Source organism: Vombatus ursinus, unplaced genomic scaffold (genome assembly GCF_900497805.2).
Source record: "Vombatus ursinus unplaced genomic scaffold, bare-nosed wombat genome assembly UNPS02014819.1, whole genome shotgun sequence".
Lineage (NCBI taxonomy): Eukaryota > Metazoa > Chordata > Mammalia > Diprotodontia > Vombatidae > Vombatus > Vombatus ursinus.
This window is the reverse complement of record NW_020954597.1, coordinates 761,908-779,241: the sequence shown is the minus strand read 5'-3', so window position 1 is coordinate 779,241 and position 17,334 is coordinate 761,908. Positions and strand designations below refer to the sequence as shown.

At 41.8% G+C, this 17,334-nt stretch overlaps 1 protein-coding gene across 1 annotated transcript in view; it reads right to left on the bottom strand.

Moving 5' to 3' along the window:
• TEX11 (testis expressed 11) overlaps positions 1 to 17,334 on the bottom strand; it is a 174,149-nt gene that overhangs the window by 146,674 nt on the left and 10,141 nt on the right. Inside the window, exons 2-3 of the mRNA XM_027836745.1 lie at positions 9,493 to 9,568; positions 9,318 to 9,398 (exon numbers count right to left, since the gene is read on the bottom strand). Of these exons, the coding sequence (XP_027692546.1) occupies positions 9,318 to 9,398; positions 9,493 to 9,568 (157 nt within the window). The remainder of the gene's footprint in view (positions 1 to 9,317; positions 9,399 to 9,492; positions 9,569 to 17,334) is intronic.

Sequence of the window (17,334 nt, the reverse complement as noted above, 5' to 3'; positions counted from 1 at the left end):
GTGTAAAGGATAGATTGTGGAGGGAAAAGTCTTCAGGTGCAGGCAGGGAGACCAATTAGGAGGTTACTGCAATAGTCCAGGCAAGACATAAGGAGGGGCACTGGGAATGGAGAGAAGGGAATGGATATGAAAACGTCGGGGAGCTAGAAACGATAAGACTCAGCCCCTGGTTGGCTCCATGGAGTGAGGAGTGGATGGGTGACTCCAAGGCTGTAAGCCGAGTGAAAGGAAGGATGGCAGTGCCCTCGAGTAGGCAGTTGCTGGTGCAGAACATTGGTGCTCAAGAGGGAGGCTAGATTTTCATATTTGTACAGAACTGGAAGTTGTCTGCACAGAGATGGTACTTAAACCTATGGATACCGATAAATTGACAATTATCAACAACGGATTACCAGCAATGGCTTGCATGGGAGACATAACATAAGAGATCATCAAGAGGCAGCTTGGTATGGGGGAAAAAGCACTGGCTTTGGAGTAGGATGACCTGGGTTCAAATCCTTCCTCTGTCACTTAGTACCTGTATGACCTTAAGCAAGTCACTTCCCCTCCATGGGCCTCAGTTTCCACATCTATAACATCAGAGGACTGGTCTAAATGGCTCTTGGACTCCCAAGTCTAAACCTAGGGTGGTCTTTCTGACTATCCCCTTGAGAGGAACACTTCAGTCCTGGTAAGGGAGGCATGTTGAAGTTTACAAGAATAAGAACTACAGAGACAGACCCTCAATTAAGAATCAAAGATTTGAGGTAAGCCATTTCTGAACACAATGTGCAAGGACCTGTCTTGCTTCAAACCCAACTGCCCTTTGGGTCACGGCCTAGTCGGAAAGCAGAGGTTCAATATGCATGCCTAAGCAAAAGAAAGAAAGGTCTGGGTCATATGGGTCTGGATAAAATCCCGAAGTCTTTAAATGCATTCTTGAATTATTCCTCACAAGAAACATCTGAACCTTTTACATGGCTCAGATGTGTACTGAGAATTCATACAGGGCCATAGCAATTCTGTACCTGGGTAGAATACAACTACTCCTGCCGGCTATCTCTAAAGAGGCCTCTGACTGAGGCTTTGATCAGAGATAAGGGTAAAATCGACCCTTTGGTGAACTTCTGGGCCTATTCAGGCTCCTTCTAGTTAGTCAGTAAGAACTCTTGCGTCTCATTTCACATAGATTCTTATTTGTTTAGGCAGCACGGACCGAGACTCGATATAACTGGATTGTAGTCCTGGGTCCAACCTAATTAGTCCTTGGTCTGGAGCTTTGCTTTGCCCTCAGCACATCCTAGCGTGTACGATGTTCAGGTGCACTCCTGTTCTACCCTCTTCTATGAATCTGTAAACTGTTCAAGGGCAGGAGCTGGGCTGTTTTTCCCATTTTTATCCCCAGAGCCTAGCCCAGGATATCCCACAAAATAGGGACCAGAGACCTCTTTGCCGAGTTGCTGACCAAGCTGTGTGACTTTAGGCCAGCCACTTGACCTGTCCAGGCCTCAGCACCAGGCCCCAGCTACCTTTCTGAAATGAGCACTAGCTGAGCTCTCTGAAGCCTTCTAGCACTGAAATCCCATCACTCAGTGGAGCTAAAACTCACAACATATATTGCAAAGTAGCAACAACCACACGCCCGAAAAGAGTAAAGACAGCAGGAAGCTCAAACAAGTCTTTAAGAGAACCCTAGCAGTTACAGAAAATCTGCTTTTGGGTCTTTCACTTACAAATGGTGCTACTTAACTCCCGAAGCTACACATGCCTCAAAAATTAATTAAAAAGACTTATAAATGGCATCTACACTCGAGTAACTCACAAACTAGACAGAGTATACACTCAGTTAATGCTCTGCACAGCAGAGTTCACTGGAAATTAAGCTCAACGACATCATTAGGCTAAAATGCATTTGATCACTTAACTCCTTAGCTCAATACAATGCTGTTTAGAAAAGATGTTTGAAATGAATTAGGTAGCTTCATTTTTTTTACTCATAAAATTCCTTTGTTAATTAGGATAAAAGTAGAAAATAGAAAAAAAAAAATCAAGTCCCCTTGTGCTGATTCTAAGTCCCCAAAGCAATTTTTTCCTTTACAACTCTTGCCGTTTTCTAGATGCTGAAAGCATGTGGATATGATTCAAACTAAACTTTATTCTAACATCTATAGACAGTCAAATATACAAATTGGAAGAAGAAAATATGAAAAGGAATAAAAATGACTCTCTTCCCCCTTCCAAGTGGGTATGACTGACTGGATGCCCAATGATAAGTCAGTCACTTTTTTCTTTTGGAGGATGAGTTGAACTCATTTCATCAAAAGAGGAAACTTAGAGTTCGGAAACTCCCTCTACAGATGCACACAGACAACACAGTCGAAACTTGGAGGCACTGAGGCACGGTCACTGAGGCAAGACTTGCCCGAGGTCTTTGGGACCCCGAGCTGCCTCCAGAGACACCCACGTTAGCTTTGAAATCAGAGCCAACAGATTCTTCTTTACGCATTCCTGGGGCTCCTTCTGAGGCTCTTCTGGCTACCTATGGAAATCTTGCTCTGCATTGTTGCTAGCAGGGTTGCTGTTCTGTTACGCTTTCTTTGCTTAGCATCATTTCACGAAAGGCTTCTCCTTCGTCTTTTTTGAGCAGTGCAATAACAGCCCAGTCTATTTATACCCTCTAGTTAGTGCAACCCTTCCCCAGTCGTTGGACCAGGAGTGCTCGGCAGAGTGCAGACAGTGCTGGGCTTGCAAGTTAGGAAGCCTGGCATTCCAATCTGGCCTCGGGCTCTTCCAGGCTGGCTCCCTCTGAGCAAGTCACTTCTCTTCACTTTCCTAACAGGGATCCTAAGAGCACCCATTCCTTCCCAGGGTGGCTGTGAGGAGATACCATCTGGACAGTGCTCTGCAAACCTTAACGTGCCATACAAATGGGAGTTCTTCTTTGTTGCTCAGACTTTGTCTAAGCAGGATTCTCTCCCCCGCTCCCCTCAATCAATAACCTCCCTAGGATACAATCCTAGCGAAAGGATCTGCCACTGGGTCAGAGGGCATGCACGTTCATCATATGATTCCAGGTTGTATTCTCAAGCAGTAGAACCAGTTCACAGTTCCTTTTCCAAAGCCAGGCCAGTACTCAATCTTAGGGTCTTTTATTATCTTTGTCCATTCGATGGGCATAAGGCAAGGTGTTTTCATGTTCATTTCTCAGATGATTAAAGTTTTATGTTTTGGTTTTTTTTTAACACTTTTGTCACGTGATAATCTGTGCTTCTTTGGAGAACTTTCTGTTTTAAAATTTGTTCCACTAGAGCAGGTTCTCAAACTTTTTGGTCTCAGGACCACCTACCTTACACTCTTCAAATTTATCAAGGACTCCCTCCCTACTCCCCAAGGAACTTTTGTTTATGTGGGTTATATCGAATCAGTATTTACTATACTAAAAGTTAAAATTGATAAAATTTAAAAATATGAATTCATTTAAAATAATAACTTATAACATGTTAATATAACATGGTTTTATGAAAAACATAACTTTTCCAAATTAAAAAAAGTTTAGTGAGAGGAGTGGCATTGTTCTATATATTATGGCAAATCCCTTTAATGTCTAGAGGATATTTGGATTCTCCTCTCTGCTTCCGCAGTCCACCTGTTGCAATATGTTGTTTTGGCCTAAAAAAGAGTTAGTGGGCAAAGGAAGGAATATTCAATTCAAATAGGTAAATGACATCTCTGAAAATTGTTTTGACCTCTTGGACTCTCTGAAGGGTCTCAAGGACTACCAGGGGTCTGCAGACCACATTCAAAGAACTTCCGGGCTCGAACATCTGGCTGAGAAGCGCTCTGGAGCTGGCCCCATCCTCACCACCTACGTGACTTAGGCAGCTGATCTCTGTAGGCTCATCTTGAAGGCCCCTGCCAGCTCCAAATCCTCTGACTTCCAACAACAACTGAGTAGGAGCTGCCTGGTTTTCTTCTTCCAAAACTAACATAATTATTTCCTGTCTCCTCTCCCCAAATCTTGGGGTGCCACCAACTCTCTCCAGTACTTCAACGCTTTAATGGACTTTAAAACCCTCTTAATTTATAGGTGAGGAAACAACCTCAGGATCCACTATTGTCATGGGCATTCCCTCTGCTGATACAGATGGTAGCACAAGTGGAATAGTAGAAAGAACATTGAATTTAAAATCAGAAGACCTGGATTCAAATCTCACCTCTGTTCCATAAGACCCATGTGACCTAAGGCAAGTCACTTAACTTCTCTGGGCCTCAGTTTCCTTCTCTGTAAAATGAGGGCTTTGGACTACATGGCCTTTGGGGTCCCTTGCAGCTCTAAATCTCTGGTCCTATCCACTCTCCACTTCTCCAATGGATTACATCCATTCTCTCTCTAAACTTCAATATCTCCCTATCTGCTGGTTGCTTCTAAACGTCCTCATCTCTCTCCCAATCTTAAAAACCCCTTACTTGAAGCAGCCCTCCCCGCCCTCCAGTGCAGACACTGTATCTGCCTTCCTCTTCTCAGCTCAAGTCCTTTAGAAATCAGTCTAAACTAGATGCTTCTACTTCCTCTCCAATCACTTACTTCTAAACCCTCGGTAATTCAGCTTCCAACCTCCTCATCCAGTCAAAGCCGAAAAATGAGCTCCTAGGTGCCGCATCCAATGGCCTCTTCTCAGTCCTCATCCTTCTTGGCCTGTGCGGCCGCTGACACTGTCCTTCACCCTCTTCTCCCGGACACATTCTCCTCTCTAGGGTTTGTCACACTGCTCTCTCCTCTTAAGCACTCCCCTTTCTCAGTTTCCTTTGATAGACCTTCATCTAGGTCATATCCACTAATTGCCAGTATCTGAGAAGCTATCCTGGGCCTTGTGCTCTATTGAATTGCTTGGTGATCTCATCTCCCATGGATTCAATTGTCATCTCTCTGGGGATGATTGCCAGAGCTATGTAGACAGCCCTCGTCTTTCTCCTGAGCTCCAGTCTCCTACTATCAACTTGCCTTTGGACGCCTCAAATTATGTGTCCCATAGTCATCTTAAGCTCAGCACTTCCAAAGCAAAACTCACGATCTTCCCCCAAGCCCTCCCCCTCCTTTGACTTTCTCCTTACTAGTGACAAGGGCCCCACCGCCCAGCCATCATCCAAGCTCACAATTTCAACGTCGGCCTCAACCCTTCACTCTCACTCGAGCCACTTGGCCAATCTGTTGGTAAGCCTTGGCATTTCTCACTTCACATCTCTCTTCGCTCCACTCACAAAGTTGCCATCCTAGTCGAGGCCCTTCTCACCTCTCACCTGGAGAGTCTTTAGCCTTCTAATTAGTCTCCTGCCACAAGTTTCTGCCCTCTCCAAACCACCATCTTCCACTCAGCCGCCAAAGGGGTTTTCCTAATGCATGTACCGTTCTCTCGGTATGTCACCTCTGTATTTAACAAACTCTCTTACCTCCAGGAACAAATCCAAAGTCTTCTGCTTGCTCTTTAAAGCTCTTCCCAACCTGGCCCCTTCTGATACGTCCAGTCTTTTTCTACTGTGCTCCTCTCCACAGTCTACACTCCATTGACAAAGGCCTGCTGGCTGTTTCTCACAGAAGACCCTCCATTTCCCAATTCTGTGCCTTTGCACTGGCGGGCCCCGATGCCTGGAATGCTCTCTCCTCACCCCTGCCTTCTGCAAAGAAGCCTTGCCCGATCCCCCTTCATGCAGTGCCTTCCCGCTAAGCTTAACTCCAAGTTCCCCTGGATCTCTCTTCTATGTACGTAGTGGTTTCCGTGTAGTCTCCCCCATTAGAAAGTGAGCTCCTTGAGGGCAGGGACCACATTTTTGCCTTTCTTTGTATCCACAGCACTTAGTACCATGCCTGGAACATAGTGAGCGTTTAATAAATGCTTGCTGATTAACTAAGTAGTTATTAATGGATTGATTTATTGAGGAGACAGGAAAATTTAATGATACTCCTTTCTGAAAACACCCTAGGGCACCTCAAAACTAGAGGTCAGAAATTTTTAATCAAGATAATGCAAAATTCCCCAATACAGCTTAGTCTCCCGTGCAGTTCAAGAGTCATCAACAGCAATATGACAATTTTCCAAGGCACTAATTAGGTTCCCAAGCCTAAGCTGGGATCATACAACAGAATCACCGAATATCAGTTGACACAGACATTGGAGTCCCACCTACTTCAATCTGTAGCAGAAAAAGGCTCTCACTTCACCAAACCTGCCAATTGGTCACTCAGACAACTTCGAGATCTCGAATGAGAGAATCTGTTGCCTCCCGAGGCTGCACCGCACACGTTTCACAGCTGTACACATTAAGACACTTGTCTTGAAATTAAGTTTGACTTTGCTGCTTTTCAACTTCTCCCCATTGTTTCTAGTTGCCCCTCTGAGGCCATCCCCTTCCCCCTCCCCACATGAGAGTCCTTCAGATACTTTAAGACTTATATCCTTCCTGAACGTTTTCTCCAGTCTAAGCATCCACAACCAATCCTTAGAGGGTATAAGATACGATCACAGAAAGAATTCTGTCCAACGATCCTCTGCTTATTAATATGAAACTAAACTTAAAAGAGGGAGAAATGCACTTGCCAAATGTGCTCACCACTGTTGTGAGGGCTATCCTGCAGAGACTAAATGGTATCAGAGGGCTTTCTGAACGAAATCCACAGCCTCTCAAAAACGATTGGCCTTTTTGCTACGTGGAATAATGGAAAGAGCGCTGGATTTGGAGTTGAAGGCCCTGGATTCAAACCCAAACTTAGGTACTTACTGCCTGAAGCAAGTCACTTCCTTTCTCTGGCCCTCAGTTTCCTCATGAGGTTGAGGCCAGATGGCTTCTAAGGGCCCGTCTAGCTCCAAGTCTATGATACTCTAGAGAATGTCTAGTACCCGGATGACGAAATGCAGTTGAATGAGAAGCACTTTGAGTTAGTCCATGGACATATCTACCTTAGACAGGCCCTGCTGACCCAGAATCAAGGAGAAAGCAGACCCGATGGCATTTAGGGAATCACGCAGCCCTTTCCTTGATCCCTCACACCTCAGCCCATCTTTTAACACTAATATCGTCCCTATGATGCTCTATGGATGTGAATCATGGCACACCACGACCTCGGTATAATCCCAAATGTCGGATTCCCAATGGACGATAGCAAGGTATAATGGATCTAAGTAGGGTATAGAATGTTACCAGCAATAACTTGGGTAACAGGGGACTGGTCAAGCCTAGCCCTAGCAAGCATGGGCTTCAAAGCATGTGCAGGTACAGTATTCTATAACTGCTTCCAGTCTACCATGTGGTGAAAAAATAGACTTTTGACTGGCTGCTGAACCAGAACTGGGTGCACATTCAAAAGTCACTGATGAGCCAGTGAGTCTGTCTGTCTCACTCCCCTGATTTTCTCTCTCATCCTCTCTGCTTCTTTCTCTCTCCTTCCCTCCCTCCTTCCTTCCACCCATCCGTCCATCCACCTACTTCTCTCCCTAACTCACTCCCCTCTCTCTCTGCTACCTTGCAGTAGGAGCGTTGTAAGCTTCCAGGTGGAAAGAGAAGACTTTTTTTCCTTACCTGGGCAACCATGTAGCCATGCACATGACGCAGCTGTTTTCTATCTCTACTGCATCTCTTCTTTCCTGCTCTAAGGGAGAGGCTAACTATAACTGGTTATTAGTATTGGGGAGAGCACACTGGAATGGGGGCTTGAGCCAAGAGTATTTGAACGAAGTCTCTAAACCGTCAGGGGTAATGCTAGAGCCCAGAGAGGGAGACACAGCCTAGCTCTAGGAAGATTGACTCCTCAATGCAAGTGGGAGTCAGGATAAGGATGTTGAGTTCTTACATGGGCTACACTTGCATGCAAGAAATGACAGAAAATATATCAAGCATACCTACAGCTAAAAAAGGAGATATAGCAAAAGTTCGCAAATGTTTCAAGATGTCCCTTGCACTAAGTCTGTAGAGAGAAAATATTTAAGGAAACAAGGTATCTGGCACGTAGTAAGCACTGTAGAGATATTAGCTACTTATTAATATGATCATCATTCAGAATAATCTTGGTACATGACCGCAAAATGCCAAAACTCCAAGAGCCAGAAGACACCTCAGCGACCGCCTCGTCTGATCTCTTCGGTTCAGAGACACGTATCAGGAACCAAGCTGAGCCGTTGAAAGAATATTTTTGTGACCAGACTCGACTCCAAAGAAGGGCTGGGAAAGTGTACCTCCCTCCCCTCTTTGCAGAGTCAAGGCTACAAAGCACAGCACTACACATACTCACAGCTCCACTAACACGTGGGGTTGTCTGGGGAGGGCGAGGACAGAGGGACATATTTGGAACTGAGGATGATGTTCAAATAAAAATATCAACACATTTTTAAAAGAATCCATTTGGAGCCCCATTCACTTTTTAAAATATGAAGCAAAGCAGCCCTTTTTGGGAAGCCCTACCTTGGAGCAGGCACTCCCCCCCCCCCCCCGGTTTGATTTGAGCTCTCCCCATATTCCATTTCCTCTGTGACCAGAGACTGGCAGCACGAGCACACCATTGCCTGGGGGAGGGTCGGTGGAGAGAAGGGCAGAAAGCAGGAGCAGAAAGGGGAAGAAGAGAACTTTCCAACCCTAAATTTCTCTAACCTTATCATTATACCACAGCCCAGCCATGGGAATGGGCCAGACACTGCCAAGCTCTGCACACGTCTGAACTGCAACGTCCGGTCCCTGCACCGCAGAGATGCCAATAACTACTCTGAATTCGATCTGCTCGTGATTGTCCCCAACCACCATTGCTTCAAGGGGCATGAAATTTAGAAATGTGTTCTGGTTTCATGAGAAAAGGGGAAGCAAAGAACTTACCTATTTTCAATTTGTTTTTGATTAGCTTACCCTTAGTAAACAAGCTTCAGATCTAAGCATTTACCAGAAGAGCTGGGTCCAAAGTGAAATCTTCAGACAGCTTCAGGAAATAGCTAGAAGCCTTTCTAAAAGGCTGGGGGGGAGGGGGCGCCAAGGGGCTGAGGAGAGTGGCAGGGCGGCCAGCTTTGAAAACAAAAGCTGAGAAGTGCACAGCAGAGAACAAAAGAAAACCAACAAGGAAGCAGAGAAAAGCTGGGCAGCTTTGAAAACAGTGTGGAGTATTTGTCACAGAGGTTTTCTTGAAATGGACATTTGTTGTTTTATATTGAATCCTCCCTTATGGTCTGCTGTGTACATGGCAATATTTGGATTTGTTTCTTTTCTCATTTTGTATTTGAGTTTAAAACAAAAAAAATTTACACACACACACACACACCCCCCCCCCCAAAAAAAAGAAAGAAAAAAGCTGAGATTTCACTCACCACTCGGGGCAGCCTCATCAGCATATCTTTGCAGCGTTGGATGCACGTGACTGCTCGCTGAAAATCCCCTTGAGCGACAGCCTAAGAAAGCGAGAGATCCAATAATTGCTTAGAACGAAAGGGGGAACAATTCTTTGTAGGATTTTCCCCTCTTTGCAGCAAAGCCAGCTCTTACAGCCAGACACTCGATGCACACAGGCCCCACTCCCCATAGGGTCAGCTCCAAGTGCGGGACATAGCTACCTGTTCTGCTACTGTGCAACCCTCAAAGGGTATGGAATGCTGGAAACCAGGAAACTGGCTGACAGGAGCCTTGCTCCAAACAGAACGATTCTTTCTCGCGTCCCCAAATTGTACGTTGTCTCGGAAGTTCAAGCAGCAGTTGGGGAAAATTGGCTACAGTCTCTTCAAATGGCCCCAACTAGTATGAATTTTCATTCACTAGGTATGATGGTGGCCATCATCCTGTTACAGCAACCAAACTGCGTGGTCAGCCCCTGAGCACTTTCAATAAGAGCAGAGAGCTAGCTAACGGTAGCTAACATTTGTAGAGGTTTTTAAGGTTTGCGGCTAGGTGGTGCTGCAGTAGATAAGGTGCAGGGCCTAGAGTCAGAGGAAGACTCATCTTACTACCTGTGTGACCCTGGGCAAGTCACTTCACCCTGTTTGCCTCAGTTCCTCATCTATAAAGTGAGCTGGTGAAGGAAATGGCAAACCACTGCAGTATCTTTGCCAAGAAAAGTTTTGTCAGGAAGAGCTAGACATGGCATGCAGAGTGCTTCACAAATATCATCTCATTTGACCCTCCCAACAACTTGAGGAGGCAGGTGTTATCTCCATCTTACAGATGAAGAAACTGAGACAGAGGTGAAGTGACTGGCTAAGGAAGTGTCTGAGGCAGGATTTGAATTCAGACCCCAACTCCAAGTCAAGGGCTCTATCCACTGGGCCAGTTCCTCGAGTATTATTAGGAACCTACCATGTGCAGTCAAGCTTGCTGGAGGGAAGGGGTAAGGAGCTAGCCAGATAAATGAGACCTACCCTGAAGGAACTTTTGGCTTACTAGGGGCTTTGGACTCATCCACAGATAAACATTAGCCCTTAGAAGCACAAAATGTTACGCACGAGATTAGATGAAGGAAAGATTGCTAATGGTTTGGAAGATCAGGATAGGTTTCACGGCCCCATAAGAAAGGAGTTTCTCCAGCACTTTTTGAGAAAAAACTCTCTGGGTTCCTGTCCCCCCACCCCATTTTCCTCTCTTACTCCCATCTGTGTCGGTGCTCCCTCGACCAATGAAGGTGACAACTTTGATGCCGTTCAGACTCCAGTTTCCCGAGATGGCCCCACTACCTCTCCCTCTGCTGACCAAGCCCCTGCAGCTAAACCTTGCCCCCCTTCGAGACCCAGCTGATTGCAATCGAATCTCCTCTGGCACGGGCTTCCTTAGGGAACTTTCTTAAAGGGGCACCAGGTTACAAAGAGCAGACCCTTAATGAATCCACATCTAGCAGAATGCAAAATAGCATCCCAGTGTTAGGCATTGCAGAAATACTTCGGGATTATTCCTCTAGGTGAGGGCTAAGGAAATGAAAACGCTGGATGCCAGTGGGCGTGGGGTGTATGCGTTTGAACCAAAGAATCTCTACTAGTGTCTGCCAGCTCTAAAGTTCTCTACAGACCCTATGTCGGACAAGAGTTCTTCAGTCCTGGTACCTAAGTAACAGATTAAGACGGCAATATTTTATACAGCCTTCTTCGTATCAATTTACTACACATACCCTTCGCTGTTTCAAAGAAACCAAGAGTACCAATTAGCACTCCGCCCTTTTTCTTAGAAATCAAGGCTCTATGGCAACCATTTGGGCTAGTTTTGATCACATACCCAATTTTTCATGGCCAGAAATGAAATCCGTATGGGAGCCAAGGGCTGCACCCCTCCACCACCAGCACCACTGCCCTAGAGGCAGCCGCAAACTGGGGCCAACACCAACAAAACTCAGTTGCTCATCTTTATGTGGTAATCACTACCGGAGCACAGATGCTAACTGGGAGTAACCAAGAGCCTACCAGGAATAGAAACTATATTAGCAGATTAAAGGACCCAGGCTTGCCCTTCTTAGTCAAGAAAGATAAAATTCCAAAGCTGCTTCTGAACCATTGTTTTCAGGCCCAGAGGAAGGTGAAGGGAGGAAAGTGGAGCAAACAGAGTCGGAGTCAGAGGCAACAGGGAAAAACCTGAATGCCGAGGTTCCACTGTTCGTTGTTGGGAGACAACAGGCAAGAGGGAGACTTCAGATTGCTGAAACCTGTCTAAATCAGTGGTCTCTAAACTCTTCTGGTCACGCATCCCATCAGTAAAAAAAAGTTGAGTACACAGGCCCAATATATGTATTTACTTATTAATAAATTATATACATGTACTACTGCATTAATACTTATATGCATTGTAAAACTTAAAAAAGGATGAGATAAAGATGAAATAACATTTTATTCCAAGGGCAACAGGAAGCCACTGAGATTAGCCAAAGAGGAGAGTCTCACGGTCAGATCTGTGCCTAAGGAAAATCACTTTGGCAGTAGCATCTAGGGTGAATCCAAGTGAGGAAAGACCCGAGGTAAGAAGGCTGCTGTGAGGATTCATGGGTGAGGTGATGAGAGGCTGAACTAGGGTGGCAGCTCTGAGTGGAGAGAAGGGGACCAGGGGAGAGATGACAAAATGACCAGATTTGCCACTGGTGTGATATATGGGGTGAGGGAGAGTAAGGAGTCAAAGGTGAGGATGTGGGTGACTGGAAAGATGATAGTATCCTTGGCATAATAGGGAAGTGTAGAAAAGGGGTGAATTTGGGAGAAAAGATAATTAAACGAGGCTATGACGAAGACCACAACTCATCCATTCTGTGTCCTGTGTCACTTACTCTAACCCCACCCCCATGCCACCTGACTAATAGTTAAATTAGACTAGCCCGGAGGGAATAATCTGTGATCCAGAAAGTTGGAGTCCAGAGCTTCCACACCAGAGAGAAGGAGGAGCCCAAGTAGATGAGAGTGAGGAGATAAGGCTAGATAAGGTTGTGCCTGAGCCCAGTACCAGTATTGGCCACAGCTGTGAGGGTGGGATGTGTCCCATCTGCAAACTCTTCCAAATCAGTTAATTACACACTCGTTGGGGTCAAGCTATGGTCCTCACTTTGTAGCTCACTAATCTAGATGGTAGGCTGGCCTCCTGCCAATCTCCTAGAGCTCTGGTGTTCAAAATACTGCCTGCTCCTCCACCTTGGAATCTTTTCATTGAAGCCCTTCTCCTGTTTGTGCCCCCACTAACTCTCAGCCATGGCTAACTCCTACCATCTAGCCTCCCCTCCCTTACTCCTAAGCTGCCCAGAGTCGCGTGACAAACATCAGGAAATCTTGCGGACTCGTCCACTACACACTTGGACTATCTGGCCCCAACAGGGCTCTTAAGGTTGCAAGGCAAAGTGATTTTCATGCTTCCCAAAGCAGCTGTTGCAAATCTCTTCAACCCCAATCCCACTCCCTCCTTCTTCCCCTCCTTCCCCATGCTTAGCAGACAACCTCACCTCCAACCTAGCCGAAAAGATTAAAGCCATCTGCTGGGAATTAACCTCTACTCTTTCCTCCTCTCAATGTCCTCACCTGTTCTCTCCTCCTTCCCTTCAGTCTCAGAGGAAGAGGTGGCCCTCTTCTTTGCTAGCCGGTCACCATCCCACCCCCAACTCAGTCTTCTCCCCTCCTCTCTCCTCTGTGACCTTGCTCTAGCAATAATTCCTTTATCTTTTTCTCAGGCATCTTCAATCCCTCCCTTGACAGAATCGAAGAATTTCAGAATTCTAAATAGACCTGAATCCACCTAGCTGTACTGCCCTCTAGGCCAGAGATGTCAAACAAAAAGCTTGCATGCCTCCAGAACAGAGTGCTATACCAACTAAATTCAAATGTAAAAGGAAAATTTTAACAAGATAAATAAAAATACAATACAACATAGATAATGTTAATTTGTGGTTTTCTAAGTTGACACAGACTTGCAGCAATGCATTTTATTTTTAATGAATTATTCTATTTGTAACATTTTGAGTTGCAAGTTTTCTCCCTCCATCCCTCTCTACCCGTATTATAGAAAGCCAACATTTGACGTGTGTGTATGTATGTATCTCTCTCTGTGTGTATATATATATATATATATATACACACATGTATATGTATATATATGTATATATATAGTGTGTGTGTGTGTATATATATATCATACATATATATATATACACACACAATACATACTTTCATATATCAGATCTTCCTCTGGAGGTGGATGGCATTTTCCTTTGTAAGTTACAGTTGATTGATATGAATAATCACATTACTCAGAATAGCTTAGTCATTCACAGTCACTCTTTGAACAATATTGCTGTTACTGTATACAATGTTCTCTTGGTTCTGCTTGTTTCACTCTGCATTATTTTATGCAAGTCTTTCCATGTTTTTCTAAAACCAGCATGCTCATCATTTCTTACAGCACGGTAGTATTCTATCACAATCATACGCACAATTTATTCAGCTGTGATGGGTATCCCCTCACTTTCCAGTGCTTTGCCACCACAAAGAAAGCTGATATAAATGTTTTAGAATACATAAGTTCTTTTCCTTTTTCCCAATCACCTAGGGAAACAGATCTAATAGTGGTATAGCTAGGTCAAAGGGTATACAGAGTGTTATAATTCTTTGGACATAATTCCAAATTGCTTTCCAAAATGGTTGGATTGGTTCACAATTCCACCCACAGTTCATCAGTGTGCTAATTTTTCCACATCCCCTCCAACATTTGTCATTTTCCCTTTCTATCATTTTAGCCAATCTGATAGGTGTGAGATAGTATCTGAGTTGTTTTAATTCGCATTTCTCTAATTAATAATGATTTAGAGCATTTTTTTCATATGACTACATAGCTTTGATTTCTTCCCAAAACTGCCTGCTCATATCCTTTGGCCATTTAACAATTGGAGAAAGGCTCATATTCTTATAAATTTGACTCAGTTCTCTATATATTTGAGATATAAGGCCCTTATCCAAGAAAACGGCTATAAAAATTTCCCCCCAATTTTCTGCTTTCTTTATAATCTTGACTACATTAGTTTTATTTATACAAAACCTTTTTAATTTAATGTAATCAAAATTATCCATCTTATATCCCACAACACTATCTTGTTTATTCATAAATTCTTCTCTTATCCATAAATCTGATAGGTAATATGTTCCATGTTCCTCTAATTTACTTATAATATCTTCCTTTAAGGTCATGTAACCATTTTTACATTAAATGGTATAAGATGCTGGTCCATACCTAATTTCTTTTTTTTTTTTTATTTTTTTTCATACCTAATTTCTTCCAGACTGCTTCCCATTTTTTCCAGCAATTTTTACCAAATAGTGAGTTCTTAGCCCAAATGCTTAAATCTTTGCATCTATCAAACACAAGGCTAGTACAGTCATTTACTGCTATGTATTGTATACCCATTCTATTTCTTAGCCAGACAATTTTGATAATTACCACCTTGTAATACAGTTTAAAATCTGGTGCTGCTAGACCTCCTTCTTTCACATTTTTTTTCATTAATTCCTTTGATATTCTTGACCTTTTGTTTTTCCAAATGATTTGTTATTTTTTTCTAGTTCAATAAAATAATTTTTGTTAGTTTAATTGGGATGGCACTGAATAAGTAATTAGTTTAGGCAGAATTGTTATTTTATTATATTGACTCAGTCCACCGATTAATATTTCTCCAATTATTTAAATCTGATTTTATTTGAATGAAAAGTGTTTTATAATTATGTTCATGGAGTTCCTGAGTTTGTCTTGGCAGGTATAGTCCCAGGTATTTCATATTGTCTATAGTTATTTTAAATTAAATATCTCTTATCATCTCTTCTTGCAGGTCTTTGTTGGTAATAAATAAAAATGCGGATGATTTATATGGGTTTATATATTTTATATATTTTTATATATCCTATATATATAAATAAATATTGATATAATTATTGTATCAACTAATTTTTCAGTCAAATCTCTAGGATTTTCCAAGTATCATATAGTCTGCAAAAAGAGAGTTTTATTTCTTCATTACCCATTCTGATTCCTTCAATTTCTTTTTCTTCTTTTATTGCTATTGCTAGCATTTCTAGTACAAGATTGGATAATAGTGTTGATAATGGGCATCTTTGCTTCACTCCTGATCTTATTAGGAAGGCTTCTAGCTTATCCTTGTTATAGATAATGCTTGCTGATGGGTTTAGGTAGATGCTTCTTATCATTTTAAAGAAAAATTCATTTATACACATGCTTTCAAGTGTTTTAATAGGAATTAGTGTTGTATTCTGTCAAAAGCTTTTTCTGCATCTATTGAGATAATCATATGATTTTTGTTACTTTGGTTATTCATATAATCAATTATATTAACGGTTTTCCTTATATTGAAATTCCTGGTATAAATCCCATTTGGTCACAATGTATAATCTGTGTGATATATTGCTGTAGTCTCCTAACTAATATTTTATTTAAGATTTTTGCATCAATATTCATTAGTTAAATTTACCTATAATTTTCTTTCTCTGCTTTTGTTCTTCCTGGTTTACATATCAGCACCACATTTCTTTCATAGACAGAGTTTGGTAGGAATCCTTCTTTGCCTATTATTCCAAATAATTTATTCAATATTGGAATTAATTGATTGTTAAATGTTTGGTAAAATGCACTTGTTAATCCATTTGGTACTCATGCTTTTTTCTTAGGAATTTCATTTATGGCCTGTTCAATTTCTTTGTCTAAAGTGGTTTTATTTAGATATTCTATTATCTCTTTTGTTAATCTAGGCAGTTTATATTTTTGTAAGTATTCTTCCATTTCATTTAGATTATTAAATTTATTAGCATATAATTGGGCAAAATAACTCCTAATAACTGCTTTAATTTCATTTTTGATACTAGTGATTTGGTTTTCTCTCTTTTTAAAATCATATTAACCAATGGTTTATCTATTTTGTTGTTTTTCCCCCATAAAATCAGCTCCTACTTTTATTTATTAATTTGATGGTTTTCTTACATTCAATTTTATTAATCTCACCTTAGTTTTCAGTATTTTCAATGTTGTTGTTTAATTGGGGATTTTTAATTTGTTATTCTTCTGGGTTGTTTTTTTTTATCACATCCCCAATTCATTGATCTGTTCTCTCTTTTGATGTAAGTAGTTAAAGATATAAATTTTCCTCTAATTACCATTTTTGCTACATCCCATAAGTTTTGATATGTTTTTGATTGTTATCATTCTCTTTAATAAAACTGTTTCTGTGATTTGTTCTTTGACTCACTCATTCTTCAAAATTAGGTTATTTAGTTTCCAATTAATTTTCAACCTATTTCCATGGTCCTTTATTAAATGTAGTTTTATTGCATTATGATTTGAAAAAGATACATTCAATATTTCTGCATTTAACTATAAGGTTTTTATGCCTCGATATGTGGTCAATTTTTTGTAAAGGTGTCATGTACCACTGAGAAAAGGTATATTCCTTTGTATTCCCATTCAATTCTTTCCAGATGTCTATCATATCTACCTTATCTACGATTCTATTCATCTCCGTGACTTATTTGTTATTTATTTTTTGGTTAGATTTATCTAGTTCTGAGAGGGGAAAATTTAAGTCCCCCACTATTATGGTTTTGCTCTCTATTTCCACCTGTAATTCATTTATCTTTTCCTTTACAAATCTAGATGCTATAGCATTTGGTACATATATGTTTAGTATTGATATTACTTCATTATCTATGGTACCTTTTAACCCGTCATTTTCCTGCTTATCTCTTTTAATTAAATCTATTTTAGCTTTAACTTTGTCTGAAATCATGATAGCTATCCCTGCTTTTTTTTACATCAACTGAAGCATAATAAATTCTACTCCAGCCCATAATTTTACTCTATGTGTCTTTTTTTTTTTTTTTTTTT